This window comes from Plectropomus leopardus, chromosome 1 (genome assembly GCF_026936395.1).
Source record: "Plectropomus leopardus strain MGB_pleo_1.0 chromosome 1, ASM2693639v1, whole genome shotgun sequence".
Lineage (NCBI taxonomy): Eukaryota > Metazoa > Chordata > Actinopteri > Perciformes > Serranidae > Plectropomus > Plectropomus leopardus.
The window spans coordinates 33768789-33792894 of record NC_142176.1 but is presented as its reverse complement, the minus strand read 5'-3'; the positions used below and the strand labels follow the sequence as shown (position 1 = coordinate 33792894).

Sequence of the window (24106 nt, the reverse complement as noted above, 5' to 3'; positions counted from 1 at the left end):
CATAGAGTTTTAGATGTGCTGATCATTTAAGAGCCATTGTTACAAAGGATCACCTCTTCATTCATGTCTTTATGTACTCACCATACCATTCACTTAATGGTAAAAAGCCATTGTGACCTTTTGAGGACAAACGAATATGAATACGGAAACTTGATTGTCCACAAATGTGAAACTCTGCCTTCAGTTTCACCATAAAATACATAAAAGACATACCCTAAGAACATTAAAAACATAAAATAAAAAACGACAGCAATACATTTCATGTAAAAAGTATAAAAATATGTCTCAGTAATACACATTAGTGCAGATATAATTTACAATAAATAAATATTGATTGTGCAAAAACATTCAAATGTTGTTCTGCATATTAATGATTTTTTTTTTTTTTTTTTACAAATTATCAGTGGATGTATATTGACCATCCTGTCTGAGATTTTGTAAGTGTCTATGGCCTGAACAATTTGCGACAGATTTGAGTCAGATTCTCAGACCAGAATAAACGATCAAATTTGTGAAAATGTAACTTAAGATATGTTACGATTAGTAAACTATGACAGACAAACCTGTTTCCTAACCAGCAACATAACGGAGAACATTTTTATTCTTGACTTTTGACCTCTGAATTCATGAAGCATGCTAGCTCTTGCAAGTTCTTTAATTAGACTGATTTAATTTCCCAATCTGTCTGCTTCATCTGTTTTTGCATTTTTTAAATCCTCAGTAATTCTCAGGGAAACTTATATTTCTACTTTTTCTTTGCGCAACACTTCATAAAACATAGTCCAACCACAAAAGCAAAAAAAGTGCACACAAAAAGCTGATTTCTCTGACCACGTCTCATAATGATGGGGATTAGTACGTCTGTTTGTTTTCAGAACAGTGACCCAGTTACAGCTCTTTTGTTTTATGGGGGTTTCATTAATTTAGCAAGTGCTGACAGATATTGGGTCAGCCTAAACTGAACTTTGGCAGATGGCTCACCAGCTCTTTTTTTTTTTTTTTTAAATTTGGGATAAATGCAGACACAGCCTCTGCCTTACCTCATTAAGGTTAATGCATTATGGTGTTTCTGAAGTGGAACATTGGAAACACTGGAAAAAAGCTTAGCTGTGGCTTATTTAGCTTCATTGGGTTTTTTACACATTTTTTGGGGGTGGGGGGGCGGGGTAGTGTTGGCACTCTGATTTTATAGTGTAATTTCACATCTGAAAAAATGAATACTGGCTCAAAATGTACAGAAAATGATTAAAATTGGGGAAGTTTCTGTGGAAAGAGAGAGAGCCAAGGCCGGAGTAGAACCTGCGGCTGCTGCAGCAAGGACACAACCTCTGTACCTGGGGCACCGCTCTATCCACTGAGCCACCAGGCGCCCCGACTAAGTTTGTCTTGTCTTTCAGAAGGTTGTTTAGACACTTAACTCTTGGTGCTAATCAAGAGGTCATTGTGACGACATCTGTCATGTTTGCTGCCATGTTCATTTAGTGAGATGGTGTTGAATGATAGGCTGCAGCCTTGACCTATCCCTATAATTACCCCAGTCAGACCAGCTATTAACTGTGTTGTCTGTCTCATGAAACACCTGGCCATCCCCAGTCAGGCAATGGGACAGGTGCAGGGTCTGTGTCCCTCTGCTGGTCAGCAGACGGGTAGTTGAAATCAGGCCAGGCTGCAACTTTTAACTAGCTAGTGCCAGTAATCAGCCTCGGCCAGATGTGGTAATTGCAAGTAAAATTCATGCAACAGTCCACATGTAGTGCTCTGTTAATAATTGTGTCACACACAGTTTGAAAATATGTGAGCCTCATCTCAAAGTCAAATTAAATATATCCCAATCACGCAGTAATTTACATGCATAGCATTCAGCACACTTGCTGACACGTCCTGCAGTTCACTGAGATGGATATAGTGTTCACTGAGGCTTACATTGCAATGGTTAGAATTTCAGTTCCCACTGTAGCCAGACGTGCTTAAACGGGCAGGCCGGTCAGGTGCTCTGTGTAGGTTGGGATTTTGCCAAACTTCCAGCTGGTGGGTCTTTCAGAGGTCAGTTGAGATATCAGTGTCCCTTTGTGGACTGCTGACCGGCAGCTTTAATGATGGCTAAGCTGTGATTCAGCGTCGAACCAGACAGGCTTCTTAATCGGTCACTGATTAGGTCTGGCAGAGGTTAATGGAAGGATGGTCTGGAGCTTATTTTGCTTGAAATCCTACATTCCAATTCAGGCGTTGTAATGGTTGTAATGGGTCATAATGGGCAGACAAGCCTGTGCAGAGAAAATCAGGCCCAAATTTTAAGGAGACAAATGGTATAAGCTTCACGGTCCTGAGCATGTTCCAGTGCATTTCACACTGGTCGAATGCTACCAGAGCATCCAGGTGATCCATGTCAGTTTGTAAAGTTTAGCGACAGATTGAAAACACACAGAATGATGATCTCCCAATATTATTTTTTTTTTTGTTAATAGCCTGGAAATGTAACTCACATAGCATTTAAAAATAGACAGAAGTTACATAGTTTCTATATTTTGCCATTTCTCATTTATCTATTGTGTTGCAATGTCATAAATCAAACCTGAGAGCACTGTTTTGGGCTCTAGTAGGTTTCTTTTTCTTCTTTCCTTCAGATTCTGCAGTTACAACTGTTGCAAATGCTACGTACAAGACTGGTGATATTTTACATTTGAGAGTAGACACTGGGGCTAATACATGGATGTTTTCTTATTTTTCTTTTGTGTTTGTTTTTGCACAAAGCAATAAGAGGAAAATAAGAATTCGGGATTCCTGAAATTGATGCTAGTGCAAGGCAACTGGCAATAAGCATAGGGAAATGCCCCAATAAACCCATATGAGAGCGCAGACTTATCTGCCATGTGCAACTGCAAACCAATAAACCGCTGACATTTGACAGCCAATGTTAAACTCTGACAAAATAAGACAATGAGTGCACGTCATTGTCTGGTCATAGTCCACCTCCTGCTGGGTTTGAAGGTTGGTAAGTGACATCATAAGCCACGGTAGAAGCAGATAGCATCATCTGAATTAGGTGGATTCATGTTGAAATTTAACTATGCAAACTTATGAAAATTCTGTTGTACTCTAACAATTACCTATAAGCCACCCTTCTCCAGCAAAACCGTCATCCAAACAAATACACACCAAACTGTCCATTATGGGGGAGCGCATGGGTGTGTGTTTGTGTGTGTGTGCACGTGGGCATATTGGTATAATTGTATCATTTAGGCTTGACCTAATCATTTTAATAAGTGTTTACATTTGAAATCATGAAATGAATAAATTGTTATAGATATGTTTTCATGTGTTTTGCTTCCTCATTATCAATATATCATAGCACAAAATGCAAGTTGGCTTTTGTGTGTATTGGCCTAATCTTAAATTTTGATCCTACCTAAAAACAAGCAGGAAGTGCACAAGTGTGGGTGAATGCCACAGAAGCTCTTCATTTATTTACACGCATAGTTTAAGATTAAATCTGTGGATACACGCGATTCATGCATTAGGCCTATATATGAGTTAACGTCTTATTGTATCATTTCTTTTTTTCAGTATTCTATATGCGGACATTGTTGGCTTTACCCGATTGGCCAGTGACTGTTCTCCAAAAGAGCTGGTCATTATGCTCAACGAACTGTTTGGCAAGTTTGACCAAATTGCAAAGGTGAGATCATTTAGAATTTCTTTACGTCATTATTTCCAAGAACACTGATGTTTAAAGCTTAAATTTACCTCTTTTGGAGAGTGTAGCAGTAATAATATAAAAAATAGAGTAGTGGAGACTTCTATTAACCCTCATGCAGGCTGGGAAAATCTAGTTTGAGGCAGCTGAACAAGGAAACAATCTCTGCTTATCAAGCTACAACCAAGGCACTTAAAGCTCAGAAATACAAGACTGTGGGTGTATTGATTGGCTCCCATGTGTTGGCTTGTGTACATTCATATCCTGTCTATCTGCTTAACCACATATTGTGTTGCCAGGAGACAATTTTGAGTATTTGCCTGGTTGTAAAAAGTGAGCAGGTTTCATTCTCATTCCTTTTAGGAAAATGAGTGTATGAGAATCAAGATCCTTGGAGACTGCTACTACTGTGTGTCGGGGCTGCCGGTCTCTCTGCCTAAACACGCCAAGAACTGTGTCAAAATGGGCCTGGACATGTGTGAAGCCATCAAGTGAGTTTGTGCCAACCATCACCCTCAACCCTGATTGAAACACAGTACAGAATTTAACTCTATAAAGAGATGTGATAAGCACACTTAGTTTTGAGATAAACTGTATAAATAATGTTTATTACAAGCTATTTCTGGAACTTCTCAGAGAAAAGCATGGTGTGTCTATAATGATGGAAACTAGGCTGAGTCATTCTCAGTCATGTCTTGAGTTTAGGGAAGCACCGTTTGTCTTAGCTAAAAAAAAAAAAGTACAGTAATGCTTAGAATTTGACATGTGGAAAAGGACGTGTCGTTTTAAAGATTGTATCACAACAGTAGGAAAGTCTGAGTCGATGTTAACCCTGCTCTAGTAGATGATGATTTTTAATTAGGTGTTAAGAGTAGAACTACTGACACACAGAGACAGACTAAAGAGCTTTACATAGACACATATGAAAGTAACGTAGACGATATTGTGATGTCGTGCTCAGACTATTAATGTGCCTTAAAGTGTGATCTACAACAACCTTTAACAACACTGAGCCTTTAGTATATCTGTGAAACTCCTCCAGACAGGTACGGGAGGCCACAGGAGTCGATATCAACATGCGAGTGGGTGTTCACTCGGGCAATGTGCTCTGCGGTGTCATCGGCCTTCGCAAGTGGCAGTTTGACGTGTGGTCACATGATGTCACGCTGGCCAATCACATGGAGTCAGGAGGCCTTCCAGGGTAGGTTGTAGTCCGTTTGTATCATGAGTTTCATTGCCTTTTATGGACATGTACTGTATGTGTCATATTGTCATATTGCTTTACACAGAAATAGACTATGATACAGGAAAACTCAACGTAAAGTGTCTTAGTTAGGTGTTGGGCCACCACATGCCACCAGATCAGCTTCACTGGATCTCTACTGGAGGGATGAACGCCATTCTTCCAAAATATACTCTCTCACTTGGTCCTTTGATGATGACGGAGGAGAGGGCTGTCAAACACATCTCCTTTAGGTTTTCAGTTAGGTTAAGATCTTGTGATGAATCATTTTTATGAATGCCGCCACAGGTTTGACTTTCTCCAGTTTGTCACCTGTCAATCTGTCCTAACTCAATGTTAGATGACAATACATGTTGTTTCATAGACCTGTAATTAGTTTACTTTGAGCATGAGAAATCGAATAAGCCAGCCCATCAAACAATAGCTGAATATTTTTGAATTTAGGTATGGAAGTTACTTTAACAAATAAATATATTTAAAAACCGGAACATTAACAATGTTCAGTTCCATGTTCATGTTTATGCGCTCATATTTAAATTTCAGCATTTTTTATAATGTAATATTACCAGGCACCAACTGAAAATTATGTGATGCAATATCAGCAAAATTATTGGCTTTTACAAGACTAAAGAAAAATCACTTTTTACTTTAAGCAACTAAGTTGCACAAGGAAATGTTTGGGTTCACTTACTTGCAGGGAGTGATACACAATGCAGGTCTGATAAAAATGAATTACATCAGACTGATTCCATTGTTCATTTTACATGTCACATGCCTAGTGTAACCCTGGATACTCAGTAATATTCTGCTTTTTTTATAATAAGATATTGTAAATGTTCTGTTTGACAGGGATGGATGTTTTCTTTTGGAAAAAGGATTCTTAATTTTTCATTTTTAATTTTAAATTAAGGGAGTTTGCATGTTCTCCCCGTGTCTGCGTGGGTTCTCTCCGGGGTCTCCGGCTTCCTCCCACAGTCCAAAGACGTGCAGCTCAGGTTGATTGGTGACTCTAAATTGCCCTTAGGTGTGACTGTGAGCGTGTATGGTTGTCTGTCTATATGTGTCGGCCCTGCGATAGTCTGGCGACCTGTCCAGGGTGTACCCCGCCTTCCGCCCGTCAGCTGGGATTGGCTCCAGCGCCCCCCCCGCGACCCTTACGAGGACAAGCGGTTACAGAAAATGACTGACTGACTGAATTTTAAATTAAGGAAGGAGACATTGTGGACGTAATGATACCGATAAATTTTATACAAAAAGTAAAATTTAAACATTATTTAAGAGAGCAATCATAATAATGAATGTGTCATTGTAACAAATAAACAATGAATTTAAATATATCATATTAAGTATTTCATTCTTTCTGCTGCTCTTTCTTTACTCCCTCAGACGCGTTCACATCACAGAGGCGACTCTGAAGCACCTCAACAAGGCTTATGAGGTGGAAGATGGCAACGGCCACCTCAGGGACCCCTACCTTAAAGAGCTCAATGTTCGAACCTACCTGGTCATTGATCCACGGGTGAGTTCTCTATTCGTCTTTCTTTGAAAATCCACATTATGAAGGAAAGATAATGTCTTTGTGCTTGTCTATGTGCTTTTTTACATATTTGTTTGTATGATAATGAGACATATTACACTGTTTGCTACATGTCAGATAACCATACTTTTTTGTGTGGTTGTCAAAATGCTAGAAATCATGGTAGATATGTTTACTGTAATATGCTTTCAAAACAATCATAATTTTGGAAATGTTTTATTTATCACCATACTGATTGAAGAACCATGAGACACACGAGCTAGTGCCTTTTTTTCCTAGATTTCTAAATTGTTAGGTTGTGAATTGATTTATCAGTATAAGTTGCACACAAATACAGCATAAATATTTTTTTGCTATTTATATTTTTTGGGCCAAACATTTTGTTATCATCACTGCCTTCAAATTCCCTACTCTCTCCCAGATTTAGTACATAAAACTCTTCCAATACATTCTGCACTTGCAGTCAAATTTAGGTGACCCACGTGCATACCAGCTCTCAGCAATCGTGCAGAATTGGATGGAATACATTTTGAAACTCCGGCAAAACTTGATCCAGATCCAGTTTGAAAACTTTCATCACCAAATTAAGAAGATTGCACAGTCTCAGCGGGAGTACGCAATCCCTGAATGCTTTCTAATGACTTTTATGATTTAGGAATGCATTTCTCTCTGAGCTTCCACTAAATGGCCACAGTATGCTGTAAATGTTGTTGTGTCTGTTTGTATTTTAAGTCGAAGGACCCGTCATCGAACAGCCGTACTGTGCCTAAACCTAGAGTTAATGATGGTCTGAAGATGAGAGCATCCGTGCGTATGACCCGTTACCTGGAATCTTGGGGGGCCGTCAAGCCTTTTGCGCACCTTCAGAGCCGAGAGGGCTTCACCCCAGATGCTATTGTCAACGGCAAGACACGCTTCAAGGTAAGCAGATGATTGTTTTGTTGTTTTTAAGGCAGTCATTAACTACCCCTCTGAATATTTAAGATTAAATACAGGTACAAGGTATGGCTTTGCTGTAGGTTGTTAAAAGCTTTAGACAAGCATTAGGCTGTAAACTCTGCTGTAAATTGATGTTCTGATGTTATAGTTTTTCTGATGAATACCTGTAAAGTGTTTGAGGTGTCAATAAGAAAAGCAAATGCACACCATGAATAATGGTAATCATTTTCCTGGTAGAGGTTCAAGTGTTTCTCAAAGGAAACAGTTGGATATGTTGAGTTTCAGTGGGTTTTGCCTTTAGCACTCACATCATCATGCATTCTTATTGGGTGAGTGTTGTCCCTTTATTTTCCAGGACATTCCTCTACGAGCAGCCCCCAGCTCCAAGATCCCTGAGAGGTAAGAACAACTCTAAGCTGTTACAGTTAATCAAAAAATCACATGTTAAGCCTCCATTTGGTGAATATCATTTTTAACTGTATATTTAACTGCAACAGTGTGACGTCCAGGGTGCAACATTCACCCTGGACGTCAGCCCGTGTAACAAAACTGTTGCTCAATAGCATCAAGTGTTTCACATCAACTTCTGCTGCCAGGACTTCCCCGTCTGTTTATGGGATCTACTTCGGCCGCTTCTTTATCATATTTCATTACTATTTTGTTAATATGCCCAAGTGTTAAGAAGGTGATTTTACCATTATTCTTACATTATTTGCAATGTTCAGCTTATTACAGAGATGATCATACTGTATAAAATGAATGCTTTTCAAAGGACCTTAGAAAATTTGACAGAATGATGTAGAAGAAGGTCGAAGGAAGGTAGAGAGTAGATTTATTTGTCATTTTTTCTTAAACATAGTTTAAGGAAAAAAAATTAATTTGAAAATAGTCCCTAAATCCTGCTACATCTTTTGGTGTCGAAGGAGGAGTTGAGGAGTCTCACAGCCCGGGGAAAGAATCCTCTCTGTAGTGTGATGGTTCAGCAGTGGATACTCGTGTATCTGGTTCCAGATGGCAGCAGGGTGAACAGGCTGTGACTGCTGTCACTAGTGGGTTACATTATGGTGGTATTATGGTGGTAATCAGAGTCAAGAGTCATGATAGACAACTTTTTTTGTGGAATTTATCAAACACATTGTTCGTCCTGGTTGCTTTTCTATTTATTTATTTATTTATTTAAATAGTCTTTTTATTATTTTTATATTAACTTTTTTTATTTTAAGGCCTCTTACTGTGGTGCCATATTGTTGAAGGTCTTGAGAGAAAAGTTCAAACTGTGGTTTGGAATTGGCTCATCTCTTCTTGTGGACCGGAAATTTTTCCAATAGTAAAATCAATTGTACAACAAAATAATAGCTTTCTCTACCTTTCTTTGGCTCATGCTCTTACACTTTTTCTCAACATTTTTTTTTTGCTTATTTTTTTATTTGGAAATGTTGACACAAGATACATTAAAAATGTACATAGACCAATATTAGCATTATTTATTTATTTGTTTTTAAATTTAACAGCCACCTTAACATTTAAAATAAATGAATAAATTAATAAAACACAGATTTTTAAAAATTTAATATCTAGGTCCACTTTAAAATTATTTCTCGTGAGCGGGCATTATGTTTAGTTCTTTGCATTTCACACACTTCCCAAACACACACACACAACAGAATTCAGAGAAGTTTGCAGACTATGAATTTTCATTGATCAATTTTAGGAACTTAAAAACGAAAACATCTCATTGTAGTTGGTAATAGTCAAATTGTTGTTAAAATTAAACATGATTTAACAATAAGTCAGCATATCTTTCCAAAGCAATAAAAGCAGGAGTAGAGGAGTTTATCTCAAACATTTGCCAGTGAAACATCGTCACCGAGGGTCTGCTTAGCCTAACTGTGCTGCTTTGGCAGTCATTTCTGCAGCGCGGTGGGAGTGCTGAGCTCTATAATGAGCCCTTTCTATTAGTTTCAAATAATGCATAGACAAATTGATTATGGTTGTAGCTCCTAATGGTTAATTCTTGCCCGTTTGGCACAGGCAGTAAGCGTACGGACAAATATTTATTGTAGCGACTGATTAGCGGGCAGGACTCACCTACACAAACAGAGTGGGCTGGAGTAATGTGATTAAAAAAGATAAGCGTGGGCCTAAAAGCACAAGCATCCCACCCTGTGCGAATGGAGGTTTGTTTTATCTCGGAAATTGTTAATTTCATTCATGTATTCACAGTCTGCTGTAGCAGAGGCAGCAGCTGTTGAACACGTCTGAGGCTGAAGTGACATTTAAACGAGGCGCATCCACTCCAGCTTAATGACATTACATGGCAGGAATTTGGTTTTTTTACTGGTGCTAAAAGTAACAGTTATGAACATGCTACTCCCCCCTCTACTCTACAAGCACATTATCTAGCTGCAATTAACTGTTTGGGATGGACTTTAGCTTTTTTTTTTTTTAAATCAGTGGCCCTGTATTTTTATTTCTTTTTTGTTTGTTTTGTGCTTTATTGTGATAAATTTGTGTTTGTGTTTCACTGTTGGGCCCTGACAGCTTTGATGAGTCTCTAGAAGAACCATTCTCCTTGCCTACCACTCCGTTCAGCAGCTATAAGTGAGTGGGGCCTTCATGGCCTGCAAGGTCCTCGTTCCCTCAGTGCAAAAGTTCTCAACCTTTTGGACCCCTAAAACAAAAAAAAATGGACCGACACTCTATCTGTGCTCTAACTATTTTGAGTTCCCAACAGTGTTAAAAATTGCAGATTAGTACCTAGAATCCAGGACGTTCATGCAGTTTCTCAAAATAAATTACATAAATATAGCTGTTAAATATTATTATAGAGAAGAGGCAAAAATGACTAATTAATCACACTAATTTAAACAGATATCGCAAATTACACTATAAATTTTCAATGCAACAAATACGATTCACACCAACTTTTGAAATCGTTTTGTGAGACACTCCAGAAAAAATGTCTCTGTGATGTGCTGTCCTACAGGGTGAGAACTATTGCCTTAACAGAGAACCTTGCTGTCCTAACACTAACCTGACCAGTGGTGTTCTTTTCTCACCGTTTCTCACCGCTGGCTCTTTATAACAGGGCAACGTATGATCTGAAAAGCCTCGAGAAACCCTGTAACCTCTGTTAGTGGACTGACCATGCTCCTATTAACTCTGATCACTGACTGGGGCTTGTGTGTATCTGAGTCTGTGCATCTGTGTGAGTGTTTCCTTCCTGATGGAGTAGGGGGTTTCCAAGCAGAAGCACAGCAGAAACACTCCCGCTGGATCCAACAGAGATCATCTAACTCACAGCATTCTGCATCTGGCACACTCCCTTCTACAAAGCAAATTTCTCTTTTCTCACTAATGCTCAGAAAGGCATTAACCATGTTGCCTCCGAGAGCTACACAGGACCTGAGTAACCTGCATGACCTGATCTGGTGTCCCAGCATCTGTTCCAGTCAGCTTGAGTGTTTCAGCGTCTGTCCGCCTGCCTCTTCCTAATTGTCTATGTGCTTTCCGGTGCAGGAACAAATCCCAGAAGAGTAAGTTTGATGAGGAGCTGCACAACGAGATGACTACCACCATCGACGAACTCAGCAGCAAGTAAGACCATTTTTACAACAGATCTAATCACATTTAATGCTTTATAGTACATTTCATAAAATGATGTAACCCATATTTCACGAAAAACATCCCTAAAAGTTGAATTTGTACTGAATCACAAAGCCCGGATAGACATTTGCTACACTGTTACTATGCTCTATGGGTTTAACAGTTTGCACATTTGTGATATAGCAGGTATTTAACCGATAATGGAAAATAACTGTTCTAACTCGGGATGTTTCTGTCAACTAAATTCTGATGATTAACCTGAAGTTTAACCTTGACTACTAAACAAGTCTAAATGTAAGAAATCCTTCAGAGAGTCAAAACTGAGCACAATTTAATCAGAAGGTCAAACATTATTCAAAAAAATATTATATATATTATAAGAGCTATTTGAAATTATTATCACATTTTTCATTTTTCAATTGTTTGAAAGCCCAGTGAGTAGCATTTCGTTGCGTCTAGCAGTGCGGTAGCAGAACTGAAACTTCTCCTGTGTGCCAAGTGTGTAGGAGAACTATGGTTGCTGACGAGAAAACACAAAAACACTTATGGCCCTATTTAGAGCCAGCGTTTGATTTCTCTGTTCTGGGCTACTGAAGAGACAACACAGATGACTAGGAGGAGACCAGCTCTGTTCTAGATATAAAAGGCTCATGCTAAAGTAACGGAAATACAACAGTTCTCATTTTACAAGTGATAATAGCCTAATGAAAACATAGCTGTGATTATTATATAACATTTTTGCTTATAAGTGACTCTAAATACAACACATTGGACTTTTAAATGCCGCTGAAATGTGTGGCACTTTGCACCGTGCATTATGAACATAGCGCATTATCCTTAAAAACAACAACTTACAAAATAAAAAACCTTTCTTGAAAAAAAAAATCTTCCTGCAAATAAATCTTTAGGAAACTTGTCTGAATATTACGGCAGCATTTTCTTTGGTTGTACATAATTGTGTTAAAAAATAGTAATGTATATCAGTTAAACTGACTAGTATTTCTGTTGCCAGTTAGAGGGGACAGCAATGTTCAACCAATTCGTGAACTAATCTGCACATTCCTAGTTTAACCTTTAAAATGTAGGCATGCCAATGTTAGAAGTTTCTATTATCATTATTGTGGCTCAGAGTCCCAAGTTTGTGTGAATGATGTCAAGTAAAATTTGAGCGATATATTTACTCTAGCCATGCTAATGGCACGGCTCCAGGGAGGGCAGTGTTGGTTTGTCAGATTTTTGGTAGGTTGATCCACCACTAAGGTCCAGACTGAAATGTGTCAGAAACTATAGAATTGATTACCATGAAATTTTGTATAGACTCTCATATTTCGCACTAATTGAATAATACTGTAGAACCACCAGAAGGTCAGGATTTCTAATTGTCCAGTACTTTACTTTATGACCAAAAACAATGCAAAATTAATGACATTTCCATCAGCTGTACTTTTTGTTTATCGCTAATTACCCAGTGTTAGCAACCTAACAATCTGAATTCACATGATGAACATGGATAACATTATGCCTGCTTATCATCATTGCCTTTTGTCATTGTAAATGTGTTAGCATGCTAATGTTAGCATTTAGCTCAAAGTACCACTGCGCCTGAATACAGCATCACACAGCGGCTAGCGTGGCTGTAGAGTCTTAGTCCTGGTAACATATCTTTGAAAATACTTCAGTGAACATTGTAACACATGTTGATATCAAGGTATTGCTTGTTTTGCCTATATCAATCACCCCTACTGAAAGCTCTCTTCCCTCCTCCTCTCTCTCAGGCAGTGGTCTAAGTCTGAAGAGAGTAGCAGTTTAGCTCTGTGGTTTCCCAAAAAAGATCTGGAAAAACAGGTCAGTTTAACACAAAGCTGCAAATAGACCAATGAAAGCATTTATTGTGATATATTTGCATTTAAGCATCCTGGTGCTGAGCAAAGGGGTTCAGGTGTCTTCTGTGTTTCTTCCTCTTCAGTACCGAGCCCTGGACTTGCCGATGTTCAAACACTATGTTGGCTGTGCCACCGTCATCTTCCTCTGCATCTTTCTGGTCCAGATGTTTGTCACAAAGGAGTGAGTATGACCTGATTTTCCTGTTATTTACCCTCAAAAATCAATCATTAGGTTGTCAGCAGCTATAACGTAGTGCAGTTGGGAAGAGGAAACACTATGAAGATTATTTTTGTGCTGATAGGGAAAAGAGAGGCTAAATTCTTGACCCATTTTACTTTTTTCATTCCCAGTCGACAGATGTTGGCGATGTCATTCGGAGCGTTGGTCTGTGTGCTGCTGCCGACTCTGGCCATCTGTTTCGCAGGTCACTTTCAGGTCAGTGTCTAAGTCTTGCTCAGTGTCAGCTCTTTTTGGGCAGTTTGTCCCAGTTAGCATATAGATTTGTAGAAAGTGGGGGAAAAAAATCTGCGTTTTTCTGCAACCTTTCAACCCAAACTGGAGTTGTCATTCATCCAGCAACACTTGTTAAAGTTTATGGAGCTAGCTTGGCCGTGAATTGCATCACATATGTGTGACTCAGAAGTGTTTTGCTCAAAAGTGGTGTTCAGTGACTTCCTTCTGCTTGAGATGTGAAAATTAAATGTGAAATTCTTTTTAAATTATTATGTTTCTGTTGTGTGAAGGCCACACAAGATGAAAACCAAAAAAAAAAAATGGCAAGCCTTCAGGAAGGATGTAATTTCACTTACCATCTGTCAGTGGCTTTCCTAAAGCTTCCTCTCGATTATCTGTGTTATCCAACGAGCAGCTACTGACCTTGTGCTTGTACTGACATTGTTGTGGGAAAGGGTTTTTACAAGGTCAAGAAATGAACTTTTAATCTCAAAATAAATACATGCATTCTGGGTCAGGAGGTGTGTTTCTCTTTTAAATGAAAAACTGCATACTTCTAAAAACACTGAAACATTCTTCAGAAAAAAATACTTGACCATATCATTTTCATTTTAAATAATTAATTAATGTCAAACATAAATTTAACAATCATGGTTTCATAATGACCTTGCATCTTTTTTCATAATGCAGAGCTTTTGGCAAGTATTGTAAGACAACCATGTCCTTAGAAAGCTTTTGTTTTTCTACGTTTGTAGTGAGAAAGAAACAAAAAAAGATCAAAATAATTAACATCACGTGCAGACAACTATGAGAGTTTCACTTGTCAAAAACAAAAAAAATTACAATGGGCAAGTGCTTGGTTAATAAAGGTAAGGGATAAAATGTGTGTGTGTGTGTAGTGTGTGTATGTGTTTCACTGCCAGAAATAGCCAGTGCGAGAATGGAAACATGTTATGAGAGCTCTCCCTTGCGCTCACCGTGCTGTAACTTTCTATAGCTAATCTACTGACTTTGTGTACAACCCCTGACCCCCAGTCCTTGACAGGCTGAGTTTTTTCCTCTCAGTCAGATTCCTTCAGTGGAAATAGCCAGCGACGACACACATGATGTCTACAGATTCATGACTGTGTAAAAAGCTACATGCTCCTCACATCTATTTGACACTGATCTTTCCTCCATCTTTCTCCTTACCTCTCTTTCTCCTCTGCAGCGCCTCTTTCCAGAGAAGCTGTCGAGGTGTCAGTGGCTGCCAGCTGTGTCGGAGGCGGTGGTGAAGCGGCCATGTGTGCGCCTCCCACTGGCAACCATCACTACTATGGTCATCATAATCTTGGCAGTCTTCAACCTGGTGAGTATACGGAAGCCAAAATCAGCCATTCTCGCAATTACATTTGTAACGCCGTTATTTCAGGATCCTAAGCTAATTATTTCATTATCTTGAGATGATAAAAGCTCTTTTTCTTATCATAACAGGTCGATTTATGTCCATCTTCAAGAAGCCAAAAGGGCAGATTTTCTCGAGATAACAAGATATTTGATCACAAGAAAACACATTTACCTTACCTTCTCAGGGTCTTAGGACAATTATGAATATCTGGTAAATGAGTGTCTGGTTTCTTTTGATCATACCTGATTTCAGCCTTTAGTATTGTTGTCATGACTGAAGATTCAAACTGCCTGTGTTAGACTTTGATTGAAGTACATGTAGCGGTCCTTGTACTCCTCTTGCGTTGTGTATTTAGTGACAAGGCAGACTTTTTCACCGTTGGCACGCTCGCCGTTTATTTCTCATCTGGACTGACCTCGCATGGAGATTTAACACACAGTCAGTCCAGTTCGCCGTTTATACATACACATACACGGCTGCAAGAAGTAAAATGAAAAGAAAGTGCAAGTTAGCTAACATGTGTAACTTTAGCCATTTGTAAACAGAAATAAAAGACAAATATCGTCAACTTTTTAAAAAAAAGGCTCGACCGTACGGGAGCTTTATGATTCAAAATACAACTTAAACCACTCCTTAATATTAAAATGAAAGTAATTAATATAAAACAAAGACAGAGGTCATACTCATGCACCTACCCCGGAGGCAGCGAGATCCGACTGTTGCCACCCCCCGGGTTGCACGACCCTAAACCACAGGGGTGCTGCCTTTACTTACAATAGGAGACCCCAGTTCCTGTGTTTTGTAGTGTGTTTTATATGGGATCACATTATCTCTTAACTCCGTTACATACAGTCGGATACTTTGATTAATAATGGGCTGTCCAGTCTGTCCATACATGCTGGCATGGCACTCTCAATCCCTGATAAACATGAGTAATAAAAGGGAAATGACCTTTTGTTTTGAATATCTTATCACTAAATAATAAAGCCTGCTTTTTCTCGAGATAAACCCCCTCCAAAAAAATTGCCGGCACGGCCCCTCTTGGCTTCTGTATAATGCTCTATGCTCGCATGTTAAGAGCCATGAGAGGGTCACTATAGACTCTGTTATTTTTAGCTGTGCTGCACTTCATAGCTACCATGCCAAACTTCAAAGCATGCTTTCCAGTGGTTGCCTGTCAGTCATATGTTGTTTTTTTTTTTTTGTTATCCCCCTGCAGTGCTTCGTCCAGACGCCGGTACCAGGATGTCCCACTGATATTGGTGACCTGCGGTACACAAATGATTCCCATGAGCAGGGAGAGGGAAGTCTCTTCTACCTGCCTGTGAGTGATGGGTTTTTCACCATAGACAATAATGAAATTGCACTTTTTTTTAATATCAAACTGGATTAAATAGTATTTGCAAATAGTTTTAATATTGTTTAATTGAGTACCAGGTAAGGTACTCAAATAAGTAGAGGTAAGACATAATGATCTACAGGAGGAGTTATACTTTGCAAAGTTAAAAAAAACCCCTCATCCCTGCTTGCAATTACATAATAGTGTGTTGTAAAGCATTTAATTAGTTGTTTTACTAGCTTATTGATGGAAAATAGTGGTAGATAACATTAATTGCTCTCAGATTTGTTTCTACAGTTATTTGGCCTAATTCCACCCTGTGGCTGTCTCTCCTTCAGTACTCTGTGTACTGCTGTATCCTATCACTGATTGCATGTGGAGTCTTCCTCCGTGTGAGCTTTGAGCTCAAAGTGCTCTTCCTCGCTCTGGCCTCCACCGCATACTCCATCATCATCCTCAGCACCAAGAGGGAACTTTTTGTGATTTACGGAGAGATCCTCTACACTCTGCATCACTACAGCTGGAATTGCAGCAGGTGGGATTGAATGTAGACAGCAAATCAGGATGCAGTTTAGGAAGTGCCACCTCATGATGATCTAACAAATCAGTGTTGGTGGCCAAAGTCACAGTTCCTTTAAGAAACATTGACATTAAACATTAGCATAAAATAATCATGTACATAATGTGTGAATGAAAGTGAAGTCCTGCCATGACTGTTGTCGTTTGTTTCACAGCAGTGATCACACCATCCTGAGCTGGATAGGGCTGGTGAAACACCCCCAGGCGATGAGCTGCATATATATCACCCTGTTTGTGGTTACTATGCTCATCATCTCACAACAGGTAAGGAAAGCCATCACCTCTCTGTCTTTAGTTTTATCCCTTCGCATCTAAAATGAAAAAGTATTACCAGATTAAAAATAGAAATGTGCAAATGGAGTCTGTACATATTTACATTCAAATCATTTCAGTAAAATATTTTTTTTGTCCTATCATTTCATCTATATCTTTTACGTATTTGTCTGTTCCTGATGACGCCAATTGTAAAATGCTAAAAATGATAAAAATTCTGTGAATGAATAATCAATGAGGCTGCAAGAAAAATTCCACTGAAAATTATTTAAGGTCCGGTTTCCTTCATTTTCGCTCGCTGTATTTCTGTCTGCTAGAATGAGTCCTGCTTTCGCCAGGACTTCCTGTTAAAGTATAAGAACCGCACAGAGCAGGACGAGATTGAGACCAGGGAGAACCTGAACCGCCTGCTGCTGGAGAACGTGCTGCCGGCTCACGTGGCAGCGTTGTTTGTTGGGGAGAATAAAAAGAATGAGGTGAGAGTCCCTTGTCCATTATTTGCTGTATGGTTGGTTACAAACCAGAAACCAGTAAACCACAATTTATGTAATATTATGATCAGTTGCTCAGTTTGTTTAGCGCAGAGGGCTTGTGCCAGCATGAGATGTTTACATTAATGAAGTCCTCCTCGGCTGAGCTGTAGCGTTAGCTTGCTCTGTGGTGAGCTAACGGAAGATGTACGCTTCCCTCTGCGTGGTGATTCAGTTGGTGGGTGCAGTTTGGTAGAAAGAAAATAGTTCCTACATGAAAGTGCTCACAACAAGGTCTGTGAATTTATCATGAGTAACCGGATCATGATTTCTGGAAAGAGACATTGCTGTGGAGTTTTTCAAATGTATTTTTGGCGCGTTGATCATCACAACCCGAGTGCCATCTAGTTCGATTACATTGGAGAGAAGGCAGACATCGCTATGGCCGATATCTCCAGCACAGGGCAACGCACACCAAAACAATCCAGATAGATAAATAGCAGTACAGGTAAAGTGAAAAATATGCGTTTTTAACTTTGGGGATGAACTGTCCCTTTAAGAATTCAGCCCCAAATTTTGAGTTATCCTTACATTATCAACAGAACTAGTATTTAAGGGAGGTGTGTCTGGATTTTTTTCATGAAAGCCTAACATCCCCAGTCTCCTCTTGAGTGAAACTACTAACTGTTCTTTTTGAATTTTTTGTTTTCTCCCCTGACAGGACCTCTACTACAAGTCGTATGACTGCGTGTGTGTGATGTTCGCCTCAGTGCCGGATTTCAAAGAATTTTACACTGAGTGTGATATCAACAAGGAGGGCCTGGAATGCCTGAGGCTCCTGAACGAGATCATTGCTGACTTTGACGAGGTCAGGAAGACAGAGAACGGCTCTTTCATCCCCTCAATTCATTACCAAGTGCTTCTCTTTGATACGTGGCAGACCTGTCTTTAAAGCCTTTAATCTGTTATCGGTAGCTCTGTTTATGCTCTTATTCTGACTCTAAAAACCAAGTGGACCCTGATTGGTTGAAACTGTTATTATTATCTAAAGTTCTGCTTAAGAATAAGAGCTAAATCCCTACGATGTGCATAGCAACAGGAATAAATAATGTAAATAAATGATGAAAGGAGGGACGAGGACGTTTTCATTCATCACTTTCTCTTGTTTTTCTGTAATAGTTGCTGTCCAAACCAAAGTTCAGCGGTGTGGAGAAGATCAAGACAATTGGCAGCACTTACATGGCTGCTGCGGGGCTAAGTGGAACGCCTGGTCAGGAGAACAATCAGGTGGAGTAGCTACTGCTTCAGACCGGGGTCAGATCGGGGTCAAATCAGCTTTGTCAACCGTTTTCTACTGAGCCATCAACCTGTCCTAAAAAAAACCAATAAAGCTCAAAGCAGTCATAATGAGGCTGTTGAATATGTTGTTTCAGGACAAAGAGAGGCAGCAGGCCCAGATCGGGATCATGGTGGAGTTTGCCATCGCTCTGATCGGCAAGTTGGACGGCATCAACAGACATTCCTTCAATAGCTTCAGGCTTCGTGTGGGTGAGTGTCAGCTTCAGCACAGATCTTTCATTGACTGAATACTGCCCTGTATCCAGCTCATCAGCTCTGACACAATAACCAAACTGGTTTCCTTGGTTACACTGCACATGACTGGCACCTGCGTAGTGTTCTTGCCATGACAGCAGCTGCATTCACGGACACTTGATAATCAGGCTGTTTTGCACTCAATCACATTGTGGCAGGAATGAAGTGATCTTAATAAGCTAATGGACTAAAACCTTCGACAGGAATTTGTAACATCTGTTCTGTAATGGTGAGTGTCTAGGAGGTTACTTTAAATTTCAGCTCATGAATTACTATAATTAACTTAAAGGCACGGCATGTAATTTCTGCCAGAAGGGGTCTTCTATCAAAATAGAAACAAAAGACAGATGAAGATGTTTTCGTCTTCATTGTTTATCTATGTGACATGACTCAAGTATTCAATGTATTAGGTTTGTCATGTTTGCCACTCTAATGAAATAGCTGTAACTAACATAAAAATAAGTCCCTAATTTACTATTAGTTGTCAAATACCCGTACAGCTACTGAAGCTAACATTATGTGGTAAATTCAAGGCTATTAACGCCCTTTGTGAGCATGTTGAACATTGCTGTCACGTTATTGTACACTTTAGCTTGGTGGCTGTTGTGAGCCACTTGTCATGTTAGCACATAGTAAACTGGATCAGTATTGAAACATCATATCAGTAACTACTGTTGGATTATTGTGTTTCAGAATTGCATGCAATCAATTAATTCATGAAAATATGGGCTGTGTGACATAAAAAGCTGTATTACTGTTACTGAGTATAACTGTGCAATTGTATGATCCCGTCATCACTCTCTGATATATCGTGAGAGCGTGAGAGAGGGTAAAGGCCATGTAACGCTATTGACAGGCGACCAAATGAAATGCACCATTGTCTTGAATAAAAGTACAGATTACTCTTGGAAAACATTGTTGGAAACGTCTGGGATAGGCAGTACACAACGAAACAAAATATCTTACATATTACATCTAATAATAATGTTTTTTTTTTTTTAGACATTTTAATATGAAAATGTTACATATTATCCCTTTCAATACACTGGATATTATATGGACATCATACTCGAGCCATGAGGCAGAGTTTCTGAGAAACTTAGATCTGAGTCTGTGTCTGCAGTCCTGACTCAGTTATTCCCAGACATCTGATTCTGAGCAGACAGCTTACAGGATAAAAGTTTTTTTTTTAAAACATTTACATTTCTGGAAGATAAAAAGCTACATAAGGCATAAACACTGAAATTTGTTTTGAGTGGTATAAACCTTCATATCAGCGGCTGTGTCTAAACACTGTGTGACTCTGAAACAAAATCCACTTTTGAAATGCATTTTCAAAAGTGGCCAGTGACATCATGCCTCTGTAATTCCTCTGCTGTCAGTTTCACAAAGCTCGTGCTGTTACGCAGTCAATGTATTGGTCTCTCCAGGTGTGAACACAATACTTCTCCTGCAAAACGACCATTTTTATATCAGTTACTCGGGCCGCAAATGTTTTCTTGCATGCCTCCACAGGGATGAAGAATCCCAAAAATTTAAACATTCTTCACACACGCGTATGCTCAGGCACACTACTCCTGCATTAGACTATTTGTACTGACATGACGGACAAATGATTTAGCAATGTCAATTTACGTGAAGTAATTCCTACTGTAACTATCTAATGTTACTGTTTTCTGTTACGGTTTTGTTATGAATACAACTTTTCATTTGTAAGAGAAAGATTATTTTCTATTAAAAAAATGTCATAATCTGGCTTTGAAGTTTAAAATGCTTTGAGGTTAGATGTGTTTGAAAGGTTTTCAAGTGTATTACAGATCTAAAGGAATCCCTATTGAATCGATCACTTTAATTTCTCTAATGTTAATTAAGCAAATCCAAAGATTCCCTGTCCATTTTAATGTGATTAGCTGTGAAACAGATGCTCCTCCCAGTTTCAATACTCACACGTCTTTATAGATGCTGTGAAGGTTTCATGTCTTCATATAGTGTTTGCTGTTTTAAAAAAAATCACTGATATGTCTTTAAGAACAGCTACTGTCCAAAGCCTTTTCAACCAGTGTTTTCTGCTTAAAAGTTTGGACCACATGCCCTTGACAAAACTGTCTGCAAGTCAACAGTATTGTATTAATGAATGAAAATACTTTTTTTCTTCCCTTTTCTAGTGAATCTTTTACTTAATCAACCGAGCCAGTGAGCAGCCTTAGATCTGTAGCTGGATGACTCATTTTTTCTTCTTGAATCCTATATTTCATCCTGTTTTATTTCTACATCCTCTTAGTTTCTCTGTAAATGCTACAAAGGAAAAGTGTACAATTTATCATAGAATATAGTGAAACTTGTTGTTGTTCCACAGGTATTAATCACGGCCCAGTAATAGCCGGAGTGATCGGGGCGAGGAAACCTCAGTATGACATCTGGGGCAACACGGTGAACGTAGCCAGCAGAATGGAGAGCACCGGGGAGCTGGGAAAGATCCAGGTACAGAACAGTCAGCACAGTCCAACAGCGAGGTTTCATCTGTTTGTTGTTGAAGGTCAAACGGTCACATGCCACTTCTCACATAGATATTGCAGATCTCAACACCATTGTGGTGGGATTAAGAAAGATCCAATTTTAGACTCTAGCCTAGATTTCTTAAACTGCCTTTTAAAATAGCAGAAAAAAAAAAAAAAAAAATTTCCATTCTTAGCCAGTCATAAAAACATCTCATGAGATGAACATTTTGTTTGCTTTTCCGCAGCAATTGCACTTAAGTGCAGTGTTTCACCCTTCAAAGCAATTCATGCTTTAACTTGAGAAACGACTTGAATTGAACTTCTCGGTAGTTCTCACTATGTATTTGTGACTATACAATTTCATGTGGGTCTCCATGTGTGACTATCAGGCAACAAGACACAAAAAATGTTACAAACTTGCTGTTAAAAATGGACATTAGTTCGTTTACTCAGCTGGAGAATGAATTTGGGTGCCCACTGGAGAGCGTCGAGTAGAAGAAGAATTCTTTATTGTGTACATTTTACAGCAAAATTATCCTCTGCATTTTACCCATCCGCTATGGAGCAGTGAGCAGGAGCTGGTGCTCAGGAACTGATTTAAAACCCTCTGCCAGCGCCTCTTTCAGTAGCACCAACAGGTGTATTAACCGAACGTACATGTTTTTTCATGGTGGTGGGGGAAACCAGAGCACCTGGAGGAAACCCACACAGACGTGGGGAGAACATGCATTCTTCTTTCTATGAGGCAACAGTTAATAGTTAACACACAGTTAACAGCTAATCACTGTGCCACCGTGCCGCCCCAAGCTGACACCAGAGATGCTGGAAAGCATCATTTGATACAGAGTTACATCACGGTCTGGGAACCTAACGATGCAACTGAAAGGCAGGCTTGCCAGCACACACAAAACAGCTCTTGAAGGTAACGGGGGAAGAAAGAATATGAGCCCATACAGAACCTGAACGCGCACGCTGTCATGAAACAAGCACCACCAATCACTGCAGACTCAACATCTTCTCTTTTCTGATAACAAATCTCTGCCACCCATGTGCCAAAATGCAAATCAGACTGCTTGAGGTTTTTGTTTATTCTGGCTTCCATTGAGCTGCTGAGCTCTAATGCTAAATCTTAGAGCAAAAAATACACGAGCACTTATGCATTAAGCACTAGCGCAGTTCTGGCAGGTTCCTTGTGATGTCGCCATGTTGTCAATGCCAAAACATCGCTGAAGTTTTAAGATGTTTTCGTTTTGTTTTTCATATATGCAGCAGGTATATTCTACTCTATTTCCAGGTGACAGAGGAAACGTCTGGCGTGCTGACGAAGCTGGGCTACTCGTGCGAGTGTCGAGGATTTATCAATGTCAAGGGCAAAGGGGAGCTGAAAACCTTTTTTGTGTGCACCGACATGAGCAAGCAGCAGGGTATGGGGCTGAGCTGAGGCCAGGCTGCCAGAGCCAACATTTGAGACTGGTGTACAACATGCCAAGTTTACACGCTCCTGCACGCCGCAAGTGTTGAGACAGAACTGACTGTGATACAGCTGTGTTCCTGTGATGTTAATGAACGGAAATACAGACCGCTGCGCTGCACGGTGGATGTGACACTGAATCCAACACTTTTTACTGCAGACTTTTTGAACGGAGCCGGATTTGGCAGTCATGGTGGAGAGATGGTCAGTACGTACAATCACGGTCTTTTTCTACTCGCCAACACGTTTCACGTCGTGAGCAGTCACTTTTGTACTTTTTTGTCTTTAACTTAGATGTTTGCTAATGGAAAAATGTGCATCGTCCCAACGCCAAATACATTAGTCATTTTTTGAAGACCTCTCCGGCCCTTTACAAAACAAAACAGTGGATTCTGTTTGGATCTTAATTTGAAACCCATCTGGTTTTCCTGTTTTGAGACGAGACGGACACACTGCTGTGTTACTGTGTAACGAGCATGACGTATATGAGATGGTTGGCGGAGCTGTTTCAATAACAGAAACAGGCTTGACAAAGATATAAAACCTCTTACTGCTCCTTTGTTTGGGACATTCACTTTGCGAAAAGAAGTAAGTTTCACTTTTGGCTGAGCTGCAGATCCTAAAGTTACAACACTTTAGCTCTTTCTGTGAACATCTTTTAGGTTCCGGCCGTGTAGGTTGGCCACTGTAACAACTGTTAATGACAAGATATTTGTGGCATTTCAAGAGGACATTCACAAATCCACGTGCTGTATGTACATCACCTGTTTGTGTTTATTATGCTTGTCTGCATATATGCTGCGATGAGGGAAACCTGTGACGCTCTCCGTGGTGTCCTCAATCTGTGTGATCTAACAATCTGCCTGCCGTGAATGTTTTTCTGCCTCCGGCTCAGACGCTCACCTGAGCTGATGTTTGTTTGCTCCGTGTGTCTCTGAAAAAACTTGATCTGTCTTGTGGCCTTATCTTTTGAGACCGTCACTTTGTCTGTGATTGTGGTTACATAATAGTAATATTAATAATAGTGATAACAATAATAATAATAATAATATTGTATTGGCCTTTATGTGAACAAATGTGACATTGAATTTTGTACAGATACAGAATGTAATAAATGTTTTCATAAGTCTGCAGCGTGGT

At 39.5% G+C, this 24106-nt stretch overlaps 1 protein-coding gene across 3 annotated transcripts in view; it reads left to right on the top strand.

Moving 5' to 3' along the window:
* Positions 1-24097, top strand: part of adcy7 (adenylate cyclase 7) — a 66808-nt gene extending 42711 nt beyond the window's left edge. The window contains exons 7-27 of one of the 3 annotated variants that reach the window (XM_042482359.2): positions 3565-3676; positions 4058-4185; positions 4737-4895; positions 6324-6456; positions 7207-7395; positions 7769-7812; positions 9955-10014; positions 10933-11010; positions 12795-12864; positions 12986-13083; positions 13254-13338; positions 14567-14704; positions 15963-16067; positions 16421-16617; positions 16820-16925; positions 17252-17410; positions 18126-18272; positions 18584-18691; positions 18838-18952; positions 21354-21478; positions 22790-24097. In XM_042482359.2, coding sequence (XP_042338293.2) covers positions 3565-3676; positions 4058-4185; positions 4737-4895; positions 6324-6456; positions 7207-7395; positions 7769-7812; positions 9955-10014; positions 10933-11010; positions 12795-12864; positions 12986-13083; positions 13254-13338; positions 14567-14704; positions 15963-16067; positions 16421-16617; positions 16820-16925; positions 17252-17410; positions 18126-18272; positions 18584-18691; positions 18838-18952; positions 21354-21478; positions 22790-22936 — 2503 coding nt within the window. In that variant the 3' untranslated portion in view covers positions 22937-24097. Of the gene's footprint in view, positions 1-3564; positions 3677-4057; positions 4186-4736; positions 4896-6323; positions 6457-7206; positions 7396-7768; positions 7813-9954; positions 10015-10932; positions 11011-12794; positions 12865-12985; positions 13084-13253; positions 13339-14566; positions 14705-15962; positions 16068-16420; positions 16618-16816; positions 16926-17251; positions 17411-18125; positions 18273-18583; positions 18692-18837; positions 18953-21353; positions 21479-22789 lie in introns of all 3 variants that reach the window. The other 2 variants (XM_042482306.2, XM_042482409.2) reach the window with 2 other exon arrangements.
* The last annotated feature ends 9 nt before the right edge of the window (positions 24098-24106 follow it).